Source organism: Leguminivora glycinivorella, chromosome Z (assembly GCF_023078275.1).
Source record: "Leguminivora glycinivorella isolate SPB_JAAS2020 chromosome Z, LegGlyc_1.1, whole genome shotgun sequence".
In the NCBI taxonomy this organism is placed as follows: Eukaryota; Metazoa; Arthropoda; class Insecta; order Lepidoptera; family Tortricidae; genus Leguminivora; species Leguminivora glycinivorella.
In genome coordinates, this window is record NC_062998.1 from 34,940,303 (window position 1) to 34,953,636 (window position 13,334).

At 37.1% G+C, this 13,334-nt stretch overlaps 1 protein-coding gene across 2 annotated transcripts; it reads left to right on the forward strand.

Moving 5' to 3' along the window:
* The first annotated feature begins 1,174 nt into the window (after positions 1–1,174).
* On the forward strand, positions 1,175–12,769 carry LOC125241139 (fork head domain-containing protein crocodile-like). 2 transcript variants are annotated; one of them, XR_007178715.1, is made up of 3 exons: positions 1,175–2,261; positions 2,441–2,611; positions 10,510–12,769. XR_007178715.1 is itself a non-coding variant. In XM_048149472.1 (2 exons), exon 1 carries the CDS (start codon positions 1,240–1,242, stop codon positions 2,245–2,247), a length of 1,008 nt encoding a protein of 335 aa, XP_048005429.1. In that variant the 5' UTR covers positions 1,175–1,239; the 3' UTR covers positions 2,248–2,261; positions 10,510–12,769. The 2 variants fall into 2 exon arrangements, 1 of the variants encoding a protein (XP_048005429.1); XM_048149472.1 differs by lacking the exon at positions 2,441–2,611.
* The last annotated feature ends 565 nt before the right edge of the window (positions 12,770–13,334 follow it).

The following is a 13,334-nucleotide window of genomic DNA, read 5'->3' on the forward strand; positions in this document are numbered from 1 at the left end:
GCGGCATGGCAAGAAAATCAATGCCGATAAATTAAGTTACATTTGCTAGAATTGATATACTACATACATATTTAATTGAGATTGATTATTATCTTATTACTAAAATAAACAAAAACAAAAAATATTGACGCTCCGATAGGATTTTATTTATAGGTAGGTATTTTAAGTAGGTAGGTAGGTATAATTCTTACTTACCTTCTAGAGTAGGTTGTTATATTGTTACCTTCGTTATTACATTTAGAATTACCATATAAAAAATGAGCAGGAATAGGAACATTAGGAACCATCTATGTCGGGCAAATAGTTATGAAAATGAGGAATTTACCTACTTTCCTAAAAAAATATGGTTTAAATTTCTCGCTGTACGTATTTGGGAGAGTTAATGTACAATTTTAAGCACAATTGAATCTAAGTATATACTTATATAAGTGCAAAAGCGCAATAGCCGCAGCAAATAAGCAAAAAAATCCTGCAACAAATAAAACATCTAGACAACCGGTTGGAAAACAGGAACCTGAATCTACGAAGTTAGATTGCTCGCTGAAAATGTTACTGATTTACCTATTCTACTTACTAAAATCTCTACTTACGTTTCAGTCTATCGTTCATTACCAATGCAATACCTACCTGAATATTTATTATTGCATAACTGTAACGTATTGTGTAGGTACCAAAAAGTACCAAATATAGGAAACAGAACGCCATCATCAATTTTTCTTACGTAACAAGTAGTACTACGTACATGTACATAGAGGTTTTGTAAGTATCTATAAGGAAAACAGTACTTTCATAATGGGGTCTCCGAGTCTGAGTGCATCGGAGCAGCTTAATACACAGCCCGCTTGGAATAATTGACGGTTGTTCGGGGACAATGCGTATTATATGGTGAAGTGGTTCGGGGGCAGCATTGTCGACGAATGTGGGCGCCGCCCTCGGCGGGCTGGGCGTGCAGCACCCCGCCTCGCGGCGCCCGTGCGGCGCGAGCGAGATGCCGCTACTCTGCGGTCGCATTAGAGCGAGAGGGCGCGAGCGAGGGCGGAGCGACCCGTCGTCGCATCTGCCGGCGTCGCCCCTGATCCCGCTCATTCGTCTCTCGTTTAGCGTCTGCTATGTAAACGTGCCTTGTTGTGAATCTAAACAAAATCAGTCAGTCGTCGTTTTGTTGTCGAGAGAGTAGTGCGTTGAGGGTTCCGCGTCCGCGGGTTTAACATGTTGTGCCAGTGAACGTGGTCCGACACGATGCACGCGTTGTTCGGCGAACAGAGCCCGTACGCGTACCGCGGAGGCGCCGCCGGAGGGTACTCGGCCAGTGTCACCCCCTATGCCTACGAGCAATACCGGTATGGATACGGTGCTCCTTACCTCCATCCGCACCAGCAGCATGTCGGTGCACCCAAAGACATGGTCAAACCGCCTTATTCCTACATAGCACTTATTGCGATGGCTATACAGAACGCGCCCGATCGTCGTATTACCCTCAATGGAATTTATCAGTTTATCATGGAGCGTTTTCCATATTACCGTGAAAACAAACAAGGATGGCAGAATTCTATAAGACATAATTTAAGTCTAAACGAGTGCTTCGTGAAAGTGGCTCGAGATGACAAAAAACCCGGTAAAGGTAGTTATTGGACGTTAGATCCAGACTCCTACAACATGTTCGACAACGGATCATATTTGAGACGACGGCGTCGTTTTAAAAAGAAAGATGCCTTGAAAGAGAAAGAGGAAGCCCTAAAGCGGCAGCAACAGCTGCAACAGGCACAGGAGGCGCTGGCCGCGCAAGAGGCACTTAGCGTGTCCGACGTGACGGGGCAGGCGCGCGACGTGAAGCCCGACGTCAAGCCGCGCCTTTTCGAATGCCGGCCCAAGCGGGAACCCGGCGCGGATTGTGCGCGCTACGATAAGCCGACGGACTCCCTGGACGACTACAGTGAGCCCCGGTTACCGCCCTCCGCCGTGTACTGCTCGCCACAGCCGTACGCGCTGGCGGCGGAGGAGTTCCGAGCGGCCGCGTCGGGCTGGTACGCGGCGCCGGAGCCGCCAGCCGAGCAGCTGCCTCCGGCGTTCCGAGACCTCTTTGAGCCTCCGAGTTGCCAGCTTGCTGGCTTCCGAGGGTCGCCTCCTCCCGACGCATACCGCACATCACCACCGCCTCATCACCACTACCGCGCGCCGGCGCCCTCCTACTACCATCACCAAGCGTGCGTGGCAGCCGCACCCGCACCCGCTCACAAGTCTTACTGAGACATCGCATCCAGGTGGGATATACCTTGTTTTCACTTTAATTTACCGCCCTGCGATTTTTCTTTACGATAAACAGACAGTTTTGGCGATCGCGAATTGGCTGTGCGAGTTACATGGTTTCTCTCCTGGTGGCCAGTGGCCGGGGTCGGCGTGGCACACTGGGGCAGCACCGTGACGTGGTTGTGGTTTGCAGGAGGCCGGCATCACACGGCGCCGAACGAATTTAGCTGCGCGTCAGTTCCAGCACGGATAAATATAGCGCAGTAGCCGGAGATGCCGCGGAGGCAAGTGGCGGCGCGTCGATAACCACTGTTTACACGTCGGCGGCCGGCCCTGCCGCCTCCCGCTCCGTCCACACCTATAGGTACGTAGCCGAGGATCTCATCTGTGTACGAACTACAAGCTGTAACAATAAGAGCCCCTTAATGGTGTGCGTACACAAGAGTTATGTGTGAGCGTTGCGTGCTCGCGTCTAGCTAACTAGTCTGATGTATCACGGAAGTTCAAGACGGTTGTTGTGATTAGCACTAGACAAGTAGACATAGTTTACATACGAGTACATCTATGGACTAGGTTGGGTAGTTATGGGTTATGGGTATTTCATTAAACTATTACTACCGGAACAAACTTGGGTAGATAGTGTAGATACCTTGTTACAATAGGTACAATCTACGTTATAGCAAGAGGTCATACACGCTTCCGTCTTAAAAACACTGGAGTGTTAGAGCGTTTTCACACTATCCGACCCGATAAGAAGGATACTAAAGGCAGATGTCAAAGATGGCGCCCTAAAATATAGGATAGGTACTACATCCGATATCGGTAACAGCTGGAATGTTTGTTTCCCACCGACGTAATATTAAACCGGTGCCTATTATTGACTTTTACAGCTAGGTATTTATTTAGTAGATACCTACTTAAATACTTACTTACTAATGTCCCGTCGGAACAATATAAATCCAATTGCGTTTTCAATATAAAATACGGGTTTACTATTTCCAGCAACCCTTTTTAACTACCTAGTGTCCTTCTAAGTGTAACATATCATAACTAAGGTATTACCTATTATATTAATCTAATGTTTACTTGTTGCAACGTTCGACATGATCCTTATAATCCACCAAAGTTTAGTGTTCTCGTTCGTTAATATGTATTCATGTGTCTCTGTACTTCTCTTATGAAGTTATGATTAACAAAAAAAAACTAAATCAAAATCGGTTCATCCGTTCGAGAGCTACGATGCCACAGACAGACACACACACAGACAGACAGACAGACAGACAGACAAACAGACAGACAGACAGACAGACAGACACGTCAAACTTATAACACCCCTTCGTTTTTGCGTCGGGGGTTAAAAAGGATTTTTGCAGAAATTTATAATTCTTGAACTTAACACCTTTTTCATCTTTTTGCATCAGAAATGCGTGGTTAAAATATTTCTGGTTCCTCAGGTTACACTTATAATTAAACGGAAAATACCTAGTGCCCGACATTTTTTTACAGAATCTATATGTACCTATGTATGTAGGGTAGGTACCAATTTACAGACCAATGTACCTACTTACTAAGTTTACGTATTTGACACATGATTTTATTTAAAAAGTCTTTATTCTAATAGGTTTGGAAAATGCATGAACATTTAGGTAACATCCGAGTCCCGGGTCCGAATCCCGGTAAAGGCATTTATATTTGTGTAGGTAATGAGCATTGAGCACAGATATTTGTTCCTGAGTCATGGATTTTTTCTATGTATATAAGTACTAGCTTTTGCCCGCGGCTTCGCTCGCGTTAGAAAGAGACAAAAAGTAGCCTATGTCACTCTACATACCTTCAACTCTCTCCACTTAAAAAATCACGTCAATTCGTCGCTCCGTTTTGCCGTGAAAGAAGGACAAACAAACAGACACACACTTTCCCATTTATAATATTAGTATGGATTAAGGATTTATATATTATATATATCGTTGTCTTACAACTGTTGTTGTTGTTGTTGATTAGCTTACCATGGGACTCAGTCAATCTGTGTAAGAATGTTCTATAATATTTATTTATTTAATATCGTTATCATCGCGGGTCAAAATTTGAAGGAATTTGAGAGGCGGGCCAGGGGGCCGATTTTTGAGTCTCACGGCGTTCGAATTCAGAAAATTGTCACTGAAAATAATAGGCAATTCACCTTTTTCAACCGGTATTTTAGTGACAGTGAGACTCAAAAATCGGCCCCCTGATTTACACCAAAAATGCAATGCGTTATTTACAGTGCAGGCCATAGCACACACTATTTTGAAGGATCAGTTGCGGGCCGGATAAAATAAAACCCTTTCGCGGGCCGGACTTGGCCCGCGGGCCGTACTTTGCCCACCACTGGTATATGAAAATGAAAATGAAATGAAATATTTATTTTTCAAGTACTTTGCCCACCACTGGTATAGATACCTACTTGTAAGATTCTCTAATAGTTTTGAGATTTCACTAAAAATGTACTTAACTACATATAAAGTAAGTACCTACCTAATAAGTATATTGCATAGGTATGGAACCTAGGTAGTTTATGATTGTACACTACGTTTTCATAACAATACGTCAATTGAGCATTTCTTTTTTTTTTGCCACTTTTATGAAGTGTGCTATTTTTGAAAAAAAAATGCTATTTCTACTCAGAATTACTAGCCTTTTCAATTCTAGTAGTTAAAAAAATTGTCCCATACGATTTTTTCTTATTTTGTTGCCATTTTCCGTACATGTTGTATGGGGTAACAAAAGAGGAAAGTAACAAAAATGTATGGAAATTCTGGGACACTTTTTGTCTCCCATCAGTGAGATTGAAAGTACTCGTGATTCTGAGTACAATTGACCTAAAATTCCTTAAAACAATAAAAAAAAAAATATTGGCAAAAAAAAAAAAATGCTCAACACACTACGCAGATAGGATACCTGCGTATAAAAGTTTAATTTGAAAGTATACACTCATAGATGTACTTACCTAGTTCCTAGCAATACGTTCGCTCTAAGTAGGTAAGTACTTCAGAATGTTGCTTTTTGGTGCGGATTGTTTATAGCTACCTACCTATAGATAGTGTCACAAATAGTTTGCCACGACATTAGGTAGGTATACTTCTAGTGCACATGTATTATGTCGATGCCAACATACATTATACTTTACGATAATACATACTTATAAAAATTATCAGCGCTATAAGTTAGTTCTTTGGATTATTATATGTCAGCCACATTGAAAATTATGCACTCAGGGTGGCTAGCCGAATGGCACAATCGCTCACGAAACGCTCACGAAACGAAGCGCTAGTAGATATCTATCTCTATCGCGCTTGCGTATTGGCGCGACAGAGCCAGCGGCGTATCGCTTTCGTTTGGCGTCGGAGAAATGCCATTCGGCTACGGGGCCTGGACCCTATTTAATAAAGTTTACTATCCAACAATTTTGTGAAAAATTACATATTTGTTAATGAAGTTATTTAATTACCTAGTTAAATGTAAGGTCTATAGAAACATTTGGAAATGATATATCAGGTGGGTCCTGTAACAAAAGCAAAAAATTTAACTGTAGGCTATATTCCTTGTACGGTCAGCCAAAAAAGTGGCTGATTGTACCTACTGATCAACATTTATTAAGCGACTTTAAAAAATAACTTGTATTTTTATTTTTATCACTCTTGAAAGTTTTTCCTAAAAGGTAATGTAATGTAAGTATTACGAATTTCGTTAAGTCCAAAGCGTGACAGACAACTAATATTTATTTTGTACTTATAAAAAAAAAAGACTTCATAATTTTGGTACTCCCTGAACAAATGTTGGCCAGTTTACGCTTTTCTTTTCAAGCATAAAATATTGATCAAAAAAGCCATCAGTTCTGTAGTTAAATATTTTTAATCGAAACAAATGACATTGTTTTCCTAACGCAATACTTAGTAATTTAAAAAAGTAACAAATATAAAATAAAAACAGTGCCTAATGCCTATTAGGCCGTTTTCACATTATCCGATCCGATATCGGGTGTCGGACCGACATCCTACACCCGATAAACGCTTCCGATAGTGTCGGATGTCGGTCCGATAAAACGCATTGTTCCAAATCAATGAAGTATGATTTTGTATCAAAAAATATTTTTAATTTTTTTTTGTATTTAATAATTATACGCACTACATTTCAAATATTTTATTGTAAAATTTAAATAACGATCATAAAAATACTCAAGAGTGGCAGCTAAAATAAATAATTTTACATTTAACTATATCTACTAAAAGATGAAAAAAATAGTATCCGCAATTCGGACCGATGAATACCAATCTTTTTTTTTCAACAGAAATTCATCATTAACAACTGTTTAATAGACGCCATTTTTTGTCACGCACACTACTACAAACGTATACCTACATTATATACGCAAACATACAAATATTATCGGCCGACAGCTGGCGGGGGGTCCGGTAAGGTAACTGTACACTATTCCGGGATAGTAAAATGTGGTACATTATTCCGGGATACTTTGGTTTTTGTCGCAAACTAAGGAAACTATCAGTAAAATCATAATTTAACGCAGTATTTTATTAACTATAGATCAAATAGAACCGAAAAAGTCGATTTTCGAATATGTATCATATCTTTTGAAGCCGTGAGGTACCTCCAAACGCGTCAGTCGCAACCACGCAGTGGTTTCTATGGGCGTGTTTGACGGTGATGCTAACGCGGCAGCGGAACTTCTTAAGGGTTTACTGTGATGCGGGTAAGTTTATTTATATTAAATTTGTATCATAATTGTCTTATAGATATTAAAAAACATTTATATCATCTTTTCAAATTAATTTAATGCATATTTTAATTAAAATACCCGCTCCCGGAATAATGTACACCATTTTGACGCGGTGTACATAATTGCGGGAGTATCACGGAATAACGGAAACACAGTCTACAATGTTTTTATGTTTTATTACTATTTGCGGTGAAGTATATTTATATATTTGATGTAAATATATTGAGTAAAGATTTCAGATTTATAGTGACATAATTACGGCACATATATTTTTTAGATTTTAGTCTCATAATTGAGTACGAAATGTATACTCGTTGAGTAATACGTGCGAAATATTGGAGTGTGGCATCGACATTAAATTTGTTTTATTTCATAAAATTAAAGCACAAAGGTTACTTATTTCGATGTTTTGGGTATAATCTTCCAATGTACTAAGAAAAAAATCTCGTTTGTCTTTTAATATAGCCTTCGTTTTGACTGCCGTAATTAAGTACACGACTTTATATGAGTGTATCTTATTCCGGTATGCCCATATAAAGTGTATTAAAATATAAAAACACAAAATAAGGTATAGAGACCCGACTATTATTATGTTTTTAAACTTCCTTAGCTAAAAATCTTTATACCGCACATTGGTTTGTCCGTCAGTCAGTCTGTCCGTCTACGATTTAGCTCAATCATTATTAGTACTAGAAAGCTAATATTTACATGAGGATAATACAGAATAGGATAGACATATATAAATATAAAATAGTACAAATTCGTCGGACAGTTAATCTGTGTAAGAACGGCCTATAATATTTATTGAGTACTATTTATTTATATATGCATACTTGAATAACGTATCACCACCGTATATGTATACGGTGTAGCTCAGTGATCACCAGTAACAAAAAACTGAAATTTTCACGAGTACCTTGCAATTGTTATAACCGGCAATAGCTTCTGGATTGAAATTAAATTTTGAAAAAATAAACCCCGACATTGTGAAGTGTTTTTCATCAAACATGGCTAAGAATATTCTTGACTAATTCAGCTTTCAAACGAAAAAAAACTAATCTAAATCGGTTCATCCATTCGTAAGCGATGCCTTAGACAGACAGACAGTAAAACTTATAACATCCTGTCATTATATCATACAATCGTTATATCATGTTTCCCATCCCACCCCAACCCATCAAAATATTGCCAATTATAAAAAATACACACTGTATGTATAAGCATCTATTAAAACGATATGTGCATTTACATATTTATGTAAACAACATTTTTAATTCATTTTTAGGGTTCCGTACCTCAAAAGGAAAAAACGGAACCCTTATAGGATCACTTTGTTGTCCGTCTGTCCGTCCGTCCGTCTGTCAAGACCCTTTTTCTCAGGAACGCGTGGAGGTATGAAGCTGAAATTTATATCAATTACTCAGGTCTACTGTCCCTTGAAGCTGTGAAAAAATCAAACTTCTAAGCCAACGCAATCAAAAGATACAGCCGTTTATGCCGCAAATTTTCGACACTTGCAAGGGAATCAAAACCTACAGGGTGCTTCCCGTGAACTCAGAATCTTGAAATTTGGTACGAAGCAACGTCTTATAGCATAGATAAAGGAAAAATTACGAAAACCATAAATTTTTAGTTACATCACATAATATATTTTTTTTTAATAATTTTAACCTTACTACTCATTTCCTCATAAACGCGTAGAGGTATTAAATTGAAATTCATACCAAATACTCAGGTCTATAATACCTTTAAGCTGTAACAAAATCAAACTTCTATGTCAACGCAATCAAAAGAAACAGCAATTTAAGCTGCATATTTTGAAACTCGCAAGTACTCGCAAGGGAATCAAAACCTAAAGGGTACTTCCAGTCGACCTAGAATCTTGAAATTTGGCATGAAGCAACGTTTTATAGCACACATAAAGGAAAAATTCCGAAAACCTTAAATTTTTAGTTACATTACAAAATATATATTTTTTAATAAATATAAACTTATTACTTTTTTCCTCATGAACGCGTAGAGCTATCAAGTTGAAATTCATATCAAATGCAGGTTTGTACGGAACCCTCGGTGCGCGAGTCCGACTCGCACTTGGCCGGTTTTTTTTTTAGTTCATGTGCTCTGCCTACCCCTTTATGGGATACAGGCGTGATTGTATGTATGTATGTTGTATGGTTTTTTACATTATGCTTCAAGAACGTCGACTTTAAAGGTATCCCGTAATTACGTACAACGACTCCCGGAATTGAAGCCATATATGCCAAAAATGTCGGAAGCGTCTTGCCGATATCGGCAGTTCGATGGTGCCTCGGACAAAAACTGTCGTAGGATAGTGCCATCTGGATTAAATCCGCAATTTTTGCGTTTTATATCGTTTTTTAGTAATAATGATCTATCAAATACATAAATAAAGACCTGGAAGCGCATAAATCTTACATTTTACATCCTTCCTACATCCGATATCGGATCGGATAATGTGAAAACGGCCTTACAATATATGTACTACTTATCACTCGGTGTCGGTAACTGCCGGCACCGTGTTCCACGATCTGTCCCACTAATTAGACACCCAACACCAACACACAACAGATACATTGTCGGGGTAGAATTTATTGTTTACAAATGTGAAATCTTGGAAGTGATAAAAACTTTGTGTAGACAGTAGGTAGAACCCGTTGTTCGTGTCAGCTTAGCTAAACAACGGAGCGGAACTGACCATATGGTGACCAAGTGACGAGAGCGGCCCTGGCCATGCGTTTTTTGTTTGCTTACAGATAAACTTACTTACATTTATTTTGAGAGCCACAAATTATGGAATAGATTTGATAAATATTTAAAGGCAAATTCTCGTGATGAAGGGAATGGGGTTGGAATTTTTTAAATGTCAATAGCGACATTAGGTAATACGGATAATTAAGTATGATAAGTAGGTACCAGCAGTCAGATATATGTATATAAACTATTCATTTTAATGATGGGCTCAAAATAAACGTTTGTTGACCTACGTAACATTTCAAAGTGCCTATATGTATTAACTAGTCCTATGGTAGATAGTAATTTAAACACTACATGAAATATTAAACATATCCCTACATCACTTATGCTACCAAATGTAGCGTTTATTATTGTTAAATGCAATTTTTATCAGATAAAAGCAAAAAATCTGCCCAAAGACTCGTAAGTTGTTTGGGTCAGGTCGGGATTTATTGGTATTAAGCTTTCTTTCACGGCTTTGTTATGATAATTTATGTTACGCCGGACGTTATTATGTAGATACCTTTTTATGTCTTTCACAAAAAATATAAATAGCGATTATTTAATAATTATTAGTACCTAAATAAGAATTGGTGATGAATCCTGAAAGTAAAGTAAATATAACAATGAATATAAATACTTTTAATTGATCATTATTAAAACTATTATCTAAGTAATTTAACTAACTTTTATTAGTCTTTAACTAGTCAAATCATATTTTTTTATTGTCACAGGTTTGACGGAATAAGAAGACGGGAGGCATGCAGCAGGGAGAAACGATACAATAGTGGAAGCCATAACAATGTGATGGACTGAAATGTGCTATCTTTCAGTGGACCTCGTGACTGACCAGTGAGACAGATAGTTCCGTTACAGCGAACTACATAAATATAAAATTAGCATTATTGTGAAATCTCTACTTCTCAAGAGAACGTTCATAATTCAAGGAGTTAGTATGTAGGTATGTATATTCGTTCACCAGTGACTTATTTAAGGTAGAAAAGGCTACAAATGAATTTAATTGTATTGTGACAACCACTCTTCTTGATTGGTAATTTTATTTGCGTATTAGTGTAAATACGTACCTAGGTAAAAGTACACGATTCACATGTATTCTACACCTATCTTAGCTAGCTCGTCTGATACTTGTTCTAGTCTGTTGATTCGTCTTTTCTGTGTAATGTCTAAAACATTGGTTATTGACTTATATATATATACACTTATTCACTTTTAGAAATAACTATTGAGAAATATTTTGACATGCACACTCATTAGCGTGTAAGTTTAGGTAATTTTTTTGGCTTTAATATTTGAAATATTTTTTTATTTATACATATTTTGAAGTATGGACATGTGTAGGTACTTCATTACAAAGGTACTAGATAAAAACCACCAAAACCACCCGTAGTGTTATTTTTGTAGCGGGTATTTATGAACGGGATTCCCATCCGGGAAATAAATATGTGATGGAATGGATTAAAATGAAATTAATGTGAATATTTACACTATTTAGATTTCCGTCTCTTATTTTGTCCAAAAGGAAGAAAACATTGGCGCTATCCATAGAAACTTTTGTAATGTGTTCATTTTGTCTCCGAGTACGTATGTACTTAGTACCAGATAGGTAAACCTAAGCTTAACCGCGAGAATATGTGTGCCATAACCGTAATGTATTATGAAGAAAATCATGAGGGTAGAACTAATTGTATGTAATATAATATACTACTAGTAGAAAATGATTACGATTGCTACAGATTGTACGTTAATTGCAACTGTGTAGTACAACACATTAGTTAGTGGAAGGTGGCATAACTCTAAGTAGGCAGTTCCCATGGAATAGATAACTTTAAGGAACCATATAGTTATGAATTTATATATAAATAAAATTAATTTAGTCACATAGTTTAAGTAGTTCATTAGATCTAAGTCAATCATAAAAGCCTGAAATTGTTAGTGCTTTGCTGTCCTCTCTTCGTTACCAATAAATAAATAAAAAAATAATAACCGATAATAATCATACCTTAGGTACTTTGAACTTTACCTGAATATGTCCTAATATAAAAATTTCAAAATACAGTGTGTTACCACCATGCGGGCATTTATTTAATTTGATAATAATACTTATGTTCCATTAGCAATTGTTTGTGTATATCAGCAAATCATAGTTATTTAAGTTAATTGCACAATTGATTTTCCAAATTAAATTTCCATTTGCCTACCCCTTTACGGGATACGGGCGTGATTGTATGTATGTAATTTTCCAAAATACGCACATCTAATACAGCATGATATACCTATGTAATTACTCTCATAGCTACTGCTCACAAGCTGTCAAATATTACACTTATCTACTTGACAACTTAATGCTGTAATTATATTTTGTCAATTTTTGTTAGAAAGTTTATAAAGTCAATTTTGTTCTATTATGGTTGAGTTAAATAAAGATTATGCTACTTTAAAAAAGCCATGTTTTGTAACATACTTAATAATTCGTCAAAATTTGAAACTTATTTATTTGATATTTATTATAATATAATTAAATGACGAAATAGTCAACTGTCAAAGGTTTACCAATTCTTAGCTTGCTTGGGGATTCAGTTTAAAGTTAATCCAGTATACAGGAAATAAAATAAAAAGGACATTATTTGTAGATGTCTTTACTAGGTTAAAGAAGTATGTGCATAATGTACCAAATAGCTTTCAATATACTGTAAAATACTTTCACAGACCCTGTCCAAAGAGAACAGCACTGTCTCGACTACTTCCGACGTTCCGACGACTTCAACTTTTTCCAATTATTTATTTACGCACTTTTTCCATATCATCCTTACATTTATAAAAATTATAAACTTTTCTCAGGTAATAACTAATTATTAAGGAATAATTCGTCATTCACTGGAACTTTTATTGGACTACCTACTTAAGTTGGCTTTTGAATTTGTGATAATTATCGTAAATGTGTGTACATAAATGTATTTAAACAATAAATGTTTATTTGTATTTAAAACGCTGTAGATCACTTTTTTATATTTTTCCCGTAACCCCGTCAGTTAGTCCACCTATAAACGCAGAGAAATCTAATTGTGACTTATTTTTTTTTATTCATATCCATTTTTTATAAATGGGCTTACTGATGGCCACAGACTAGCCGAGGCAAAGACGTGGCCTACAATGGAGCGAGGTCGCCCAGAAGGTGGCTGCCATATCATGAGTTCTCTATAGTATGACAATAGCAAATCAAATGGCCTAGTGCTTCGTAATTTTTATTTTACGATATCGCCACCAATACTCTAAGAATCATATTTGCGATTATGGAATTCATCGACCACCTCCTTTTAAAAAGTGAAGTGACAGTCAATCACTAAGTTGATATTACCCCTTACCTGAATTTGTGTACCTATACATACGTATATTGTAGAAACCTTATTAAATATATGAATGTAGACAAATAATGTACGCAACTGCACATACGAGGGCCAAACTGAAAGTTCTTAGAAAATCAAAAACTAAGCAAACTTACAAGTTATTAGATTTATTATATCTTTTTAAAATAGTGCCC

What these genes read in the sequence shown, in the direction of transcription:
- LOC125241139 (XM_048149472.1), top strand. Translation starts at nt 1,240, where the DNA reads ATGCACGCGTTGTTCGGCGAACAGAGCCCGTACGCGTACCGCGGAGGC.